A 7,653-nucleotide genomic window follows, 5' to 3' on the forward strand; every position below is an offset into this window, starting at 1 on the left:
ATTCACTTTTTTCCCTGTAATTGAAATGTTTCATAAATATTTTCATCATGTTAATCAATCTGATAAGCATTTTTTTTAAATGGTTAAAACAATAGGAAAATTATTTTTCAATTCTATTAGGTTCAATGCTGTTAATGAGTAAATAATCAAGTTATAATTAACAAAGTTTAAGTGCATAGCTTTACCAGAGCATATTTATTTTAAAAATATCCTCACCTTTTCAAAAAAATGCAATGCATGACTGTATGATGACCGTTATGATTACTGTGTCATCTGTACTTCACAATACAGACATGAACAAAAACATTCCTGACTAAAAGTATCCTACAGAGTGCAGAGGTTACTGATGTCATGGGCGCTCGTTACTCATTCGAGTTGAAGCAAATCAAACAAGACGTCGCGCGCTCTCAGGTCTTCAACAGGATAGAGGGAGGAGATGCGCTTGACGGCTCTACTGCCACATTAATAAAACTCACAATCAGCACCAATGGCCAAACCGAACAGTTCTGTCCCATGGGCAGGGGTAAGTATATAGCTATGTTATATACCACCAAATCTTGAAAATTGTTAAAAGTGTTATCTTAACCGGTGAACCGTTCTGGTCTTCAAGTCTCAAAAGTACGCGACATTGACGCGACGTGACAAACGATCTGCTATTGTAATATAATACGTGTATAATGCTGAACTATATAGCTTCGTTTGTTGTAGAACACGTTCTTTTCCACCTGTCTAAATGATAAAAGAGTGACTTGAATTTCTCAATAAGGAAGTAAAATGGGAAGGTAACGCTTAAAATCTCATGAATGGTTGTTCACAGAGGGTCTTGTGAGTTTGTGTGATCTTCAGCACTGAGCTCGATGTCTTCTGAATGTACGTGGTCGGTCCTTGTAATGTTGTGCTTCATCCTGGCTACGGGTGCACATGGAGGTATGACATAATTATATTGCAATTTCTTTAGATTCGGGCGATTTCATGGGCCACGGTTTGACTTGTATTCCAACAAACCACCTTTTCCCATTATTTGAAGTTCTTGGAAACTGTATCATGGCTTCAACGTTCATTCTTGCTACGTCTAAAAAAGCATGAAAATAAAATTGTGTTAATATTATTTAACGCTAGCTGTAAAATTAGGCTCAGCGAGATTAAGGCCTTTTATTGAAAAAAAAAAATTTCTAAAGTCATCTGGATCATTTTTATTTCTAGCATAGAATGTTATTAAAGAAAAAAAGAGCATCGTTTGATGTTGTGGTGGAAATGACACTGTGGCTTGACACCATGACTTTTAAAAGAAATTGCAGAATATTAAAATAAATGACAAAGAGAGTTCTTCAGACCAAATCTGATGTCTAAAGTTAAAGAAACACAAATACATGAGATTTTATTTGGAATATGGAACATTTGGCTTCTGCGTTCAATTTTGTATTTGAATTTATCATAGTTTTAATTTAGTTATTATACAAAACACTATTAAAAACTTGAGGATGTGAACACATAATTAGAATTGTGGTGGACAAAATGTAATAATTTAAGAATTAACCATTAATAAGCACATAATGATTGACTATTGTGAATAATGGGGAGTTCAGAGGAATGTTTATGATGGTTACGACCCTGGTGCAAATATCCTGCGCCATCCTGTGATAACATTTTTTGTATTCTTCATTCATTCATTCTTCCTCTGTGTTTATGCTTCTTGCAGGAACTGTGTGCACTGTAAGATCAAGCAAAGGTGAAGTCCTCTTAGGATCCAACTTCACCTTCTCCTGCATCTTTAACAAGCAATGCACCAAACTCATTTTTCGGAATGGGACACAAATTAAATATAAAAAAAAAAAAAAACTAATTTTTCGGAATGGGATGCAAATTAAATATAAAAAAAAAACCATTTCAAGTGAGGTGTCTGTGGACATTGAGAATATAACAGAGTTTAGCACTTTCAGCTGCAGGTGTGAGGAGAACCCGGAACCATGTGGACTTGACATAAAACCAGGATGTAAGCTTTCTGTAACGTCTTTATTTCAAGTTATTCTCAGTTCTGCAATCAGCTAAAATGCAGTCTTTATATAATGATTTTATCCTAATCTTAAATAATTGGAAAAGTCTTGGAGGTTCACTGGTCCAGAGGTGTGGTAACCCTGTCTTATATCGTGCCACATTATTCAACTTTGCTAGAAATATGTCTTTTACAGATGCAAAATAAAGACAGCTACTCTTAGTGACAAATTATGTGCAGAGAAATAAAAAATGCTTGTAAAGGGTTGAAACTAATTACTGAAACAAAATTAGTGGGAAAAGTTGACAAGTATGATTTGTTCCACCCTTTGGCAAGAGTGGAGACTTTGAAACTTTGAAGTGAAATTTCATGCATGACACAGTCATGTGTTTCTTTTTCAGACCCTCCAGACATTCCACAAAATCTCACCTGTGTTCAAAAAATGAATTCTCGCAATGTCAGTTGCATTTGGACAACAGGAAGAGGTACCATAATCGACACCACATGTCAGTTACGGTTAGTAAAAAGAATCAAATCAGCTTTACAAGGAGGATCTTTGATTTTACAGATCATATTATACAACCCAAAGCAGAGACACAAGTAAAAGTCTCATTAATTATTTGATGTTACTTGATGTTTTCCCTGTGCTTTTTCAGGGTTCATGGTGACCTTGGCTATGAGAGTATTATGAACTCTACAGGATTTTGTCACTCCACCTTCCCCATCAAAAGCTCAATAATGTCACAGCTCGTCGTGTTGCTCAATGTCTCTAATACCCTGGGCTCAAAAACCTCAGGCCCCCACACCATCAACCTCATAAATATAGGTAAAGAAATTCCCAAACTCATAATTTCAAACAACAAAAAGAGTGAAACCATTCAGTTGAATTCACTGTTTAGGATTAGTTATGTTTAATATGGATGACGGAATTGATTAACTTTTGACAATTCTCCAAAGTCTTTTTACTGCACCCTGCATTTGTTGAATCCTTAAAAAAAAATTGAGGTTTTTCTGTTCACACCAAAAGTAGAAATGCTGCATCATGCATGATGCATGAGATTTTTGTTTGCTATTTGTAAAATACTAAAGCAGTGGATCTCGACCATTTTATTCAAATGCCATTCTCAGCCTTATTATTTACAATACAATATTAATCAGTATTAATATTTACAATATTAGAATGTGCAGATATTTTAAAATATTTTATTCATAATTTCTCATAATTTCTACATGCTTAAATATTTTAGAGCTTGGCATAACTAAAAAATTATATTCATTATAAAAATGTTGATGGAGTTTTTATGATTTTACTCATTTTTACCTGACTTTCTAGGTCTGGAGATATCACACTTTTAAAATGAGGCTCCCTCATATATCCAGGTTGGAAATCCTGGTTCTTCACAAACAAAAAACTTTACTTAATTAGTTTAGATTTTTAGTTGTTTTAGATTATTTGCTTGCTTGTTTTGTCTTATTTTAAAAAATTAACTCGTCTTGAGAGCCACTGCATTAAAACTAGAACCTTAGTCTGTCCATGTCGTAAAAAAAAAAAACTAAGAACAGACAAATTGTTGGCTATTTATGATGACACAAATAATCCACATTGAAGATGTATATAGCTTTTATTGCTTGTCATTTTTTGGATTATTTGTTTTAGATTATTTGCTTGCTTGTTTTGTCTTATTTAAAAAAATTAACTCGTCTTGAGAGCCACTGCATTAAAACTAGAACCTTAGTCTGTCCATGTCGTAAAAAACAACAACTAAGAACAGACAAATTGTTGGCTATTTATGATGACTCAAATGATCCACATTGAAGATGTATATAGCTTTTATTGCTTGTCATTTTTTGTGCCTGGTTAGCAAGAAGTGTTGTGGGTTGGGGGATTCCAAAGAAAAAAAATTGGGTCAGTTTTATAGAATTGTTTGTTTTTACACCAACCCACTAGTTGACTTTAATATTACAGATGACTGCAGCAAAAGATCTTATCTTGATATCTAAAACCAAAAAGAATTGGACTGCATTTCAGCTGTAGAGTAATGTGGACTGAAAATTATGTAGTGCTTCTCTGTTTATTTACAGTAAAACCCTCAATGCCTGAAATCGTTAATGTGAGCTGCTCCTCCCGATGGTGCAACCTACACACAGACAATCACAGCATGAGCTTGGTTGAAATCCAGTACAGTCCTGTAAATGGGATCTGGGACACCTTCCAGGTAAAGCTTCTGATTCTAAAATGTGGTTTAATTGTTCATTATCTTCAGTTAGAATCAGACTAAAGCCACTTCTTTGTACCTGCAGACCTATCTGTCATCTATCTTGGTAAAGCTGATAAATAAAAATGCAGAGTTGCAAAGTCGAGTCGATTCATGATGACACAAACAAAACCCACAAAACTTCACAGATTAGTCTGGTCGTCAAACCACAAGCCCTCCATGATGACTCAAAACTGGAATAAGACATGTCAAGAAAGGGGGTTTTCTCAATCCTTATCGTTAGGAAACTGAATCGCTGACTGTTGCTCATCCCACAACATATGTCTTGATGTCTCTTTATCAATGAAATGATTTCAGTAACTGTTCCATACAGTATAGGACAGCCAGCTTTGCAGGAATACAAAACATTTTCATTATAATGAAGAAATATGTTTGGAGATCCAGAGATGGTCTCATTGACTCTAAACCTAAAGATGCTTTCCATTGGTGAAAGTCCATCGCGTGCTTAAAGGGATGATTCAACCAAAATGAATGTTTGTCATTTATTCACCCTCATTTCCTTGGAACACAAACGGGGAAATTCTGAATGCCGTTTGGCATCAGTGACATAAAACAGTGTGTGATTAATCTGTAGATGTCATGTTGTATTAAACTGTGAATGAAGATACTGTATATATATATATATATATATATATATATATACAGTGGGGCAAAAAGTGTGAAAACCTTGTGAAGACTTACAGAAAACGTTTGACCTCTGTCATTGCCAACAAAGGGTATATAACAAAGTATTGAGATGAAATTTTGTTATTGACCAAATACTTATTTTCCACCATAATTTGCAAATAAATTCTTTAAAAATCCTACAATGTGATTTTTCTGGATTTTTTTTTCTCATTTTGTCTCTCATAGTTGAGGTATACCTATGATGAAAATTACAGGCCTCTCTCATCTTTTTAAGTGGGAGAACTTGCACAATTGGTGGCTGACTAAATACTTTTTTTCCCCACTGTATATATATATATATATATATGAACAGCAAATAAATGGTATTCTTTTAAACTTTGATTCATAAAAGGATTCTGAAAAATGTATCACAGTTTCTATAAAAATATTAAGCTGCACACTTTCTTCTACTTTTGTTTTATGGAAAACAGATGCAAAAATTTTTAAAAAGCATTTAAAAAGAAGCATTTGTTGAACATTCTTGACAGACATTTTAACAGTAAACCAGAGAAATCTTCATATTTAAGATATCACATCTGGTGAGATAACAACACATTTTATTATGCTGTCTCCGCAGACTAATGCTAAGAGCAGACTGAACGTATCCTCACTGCATCCGGATACCACGTACAATTTCCAGATCAGGAGGAAAATAAACCATACAGTGGGTCTGTGGAGTGACTGGAGTCAACCAAAGCAAAAAAAAACTAAAGAAGAAGGTAAGTTACGAAATATATTAGCTTACTTGTAAGGAACTGCATTAAGTCACATTTTGTAATTATAGAATTTTGAAGGCAGTTTAGTTTGTGTAGTTATTTTGAGCTGCTTATTTTTTCTATCTTATTTAAAGTCATCAGAAAGCATAAGGGATCAAATGAATGTAGGTTGTTACGTGTGTTCTGGAAAGAGCGCTTCAGAAGTACGATGGTGTTAGATAAGTTGACTGTACTGACGTGGGATAGTCACTACTTTGTCAGCATTTCTCAGGTGCTTGAGATAATGGGGCAAAACTAGCTAAAGCAAACTTGAGTGGTGACCGATTAAATAAACTTTTTAGTGTTACTTGACTTAGTTGAGAAGTGATTACAGAGAAGACTTTTAAATTTGACGGGACTCCACTGACTTTTGGATTAAATAAAAAAAAAAAAAAAACTTGTGGAGATTATTTTAGGGAAATACACCCCACAATATATTGATTATCAACAATTTACTCAATTTGCATCCCAAGTGAAAGAAAAATAGCATGACTGATTGTAACGGAACTGTTTTTATTCTTCTCTCTCTCTTTAGCTCCTGATAAGGCGCTTGATGTCTGGTACCTCCAAGAACTGAAACCCCCACAATCTAAAAGCAAGTGTTTCCGCATATTTTGGAAGGCACGTAACCCTTCACCAACCTATTTTCTATTAATGTTTTATTTAGGGGTATACATGCTACGGACAGGTCGCCACATGATTCCCTCCCCCCGTGCTTTGCTTTTCACACAGGCCCTTAAAGGTCAAACCACCACTAAGCAATGGCTTGCTTGTGTGAATTGCATCTTCCCAAACACACTGTTAGTCTGAAACCAAAAGTTAGTCGACAGTCAGTTTCAGTTTACAAAAACTGAGTAGGGGCTTAGAGGAAATGATGGATTTGAGAATTCTCTCTTTTAGAGTCATGTTTGTGCCTCATGTCAGTCATTAATGGCTGACTCTATCTCAGGTCAGATGCATGCATTCAGACAAACTGAACTGCATAATAAAGATTGCCTTACTATTCATGTTTATTATGTTTTAGGAACTGAATATATCAGATGCCAAGGGGAAAATTCAGAGGTATAATATAAGTGTCCAGGAGCAAAAGGGAAAGAGGAACTCTATCATTGCAGTTCCACCCAGCAGAAATCAGAGCATATGCTGCTCTAATTGTTCTGTGTCAGTGTCTGCAGTTAACTCAGAGGGTCAATCTCCTGTCAAAATTATTCAGCTGCGTTTTCCAGGTAAGCCTTTGGTTTTTGAAGTTTTTGCAATGCTGAGACAAATAACTGTGGTTAAGTCCAGTTTTAAAATAATAAAAATATGCTAAATGCATGTGGTCAATATAGCAAAGTTAAGCCGTGCTTATTGTGTTCACAGGTCTGGTTACAGGTTTACTGTCACACAGGCCATTGAATAATCATAGCATTGCCCTCTTCTGGCCCAAGCTTGACATTGCAGGCACTGAGTATGTGGTGCATTGGTATCCAGTTGGAAACATAGAGGGGATTCAGTGGATTAGAGTGGTGGATACCACAGCTCACATTACAGGCAAGTTTAATTGGATGGTATGAGTTAAGACCAGTCAAAATTAGTTGGCTGGTTTCCAGACTGTAATAAAAGTAGTTTCTCTCCTTCTTGTACCTTTTATTCTGCTGTCTGTCCAGGTCTGCAGCCTCAAGAATGCTATCAGTGTGCAGTTACCGCTCTGCGATCATCTGGTCCCAAAATGGCAACCATTAAAGGCATCTCCTCATGGCAATCAGGTTAATTCCTAATGCTCATTCTGTATAAATCTTCATCGAAGTGGATTAAATCAGTATACACTAAGTTCAATACACATTCAAAAGTTTGGAGTCCGTAATAAATAAATCTTACTGACTCCAAACTTTTGAATGTGTATTGAAATGTGTATGTGTATACTGCATTTTGAATGTGTGTGTATATATATATATATATATATATATATATATATATATAT

At 35.1% G+C, this 7,653-nt stretch overlaps 1 protein-coding gene across 1 annotated transcript in view; it reads left to right on the top strand.

The window, feature by feature from the left end:
* Nucleotides 1–1,632: 1,632 nt before the first annotated feature.
* Nucleotides 1,633–7,653, top strand: part of LOC107758368 (interleukin-12 receptor subunit beta-2-like) — a 15,346-nt gene continuing 9,325 nt past the window's right edge. Inside the window, exons 1-9 of the mRNA XM_016576085.1 lie at nucleotides 1,633–1,993; nucleotides 2,395–2,509; nucleotides 2,650–2,819; nucleotides 4,076–4,209; nucleotides 5,513–5,654; nucleotides 6,226–6,311; nucleotides 6,715–6,916; nucleotides 7,053–7,223; nucleotides 7,340–7,438. Of these exons, the coding sequence (XP_016431571.1) occupies nucleotides 1,687–1,993; nucleotides 2,395–2,509; nucleotides 2,650–2,819; nucleotides 4,076–4,209; nucleotides 5,513–5,654; nucleotides 6,226–6,311; nucleotides 6,715–6,916; nucleotides 7,053–7,223; nucleotides 7,340–7,438 (1,426 nt within the window). The 5' untranslated portion in view covers nucleotides 1,633–1,686. The remainder of the gene's footprint in view (nucleotides 1,994–2,394; nucleotides 2,510–2,649; nucleotides 2,820–4,075; nucleotides 4,210–5,512; nucleotides 5,655–6,225; nucleotides 6,312–6,714; nucleotides 6,917–7,052; nucleotides 7,224–7,339; nucleotides 7,439–7,653) is intronic.

This window comes from Sinocyclocheilus rhinocerous, unplaced genomic scaffold (assembly GCF_001515625.1).
Source record: "Sinocyclocheilus rhinocerous isolate Xijiao unplaced genomic scaffold, SAMN03320098_v1.1 scaffold2790, whole genome shotgun sequence".
Classification (NCBI taxonomy): domain Eukaryota; kingdom Metazoa; phylum Chordata; class Actinopteri; order Cypriniformes; family Cyprinidae; genus Sinocyclocheilus; species Sinocyclocheilus rhinocerous.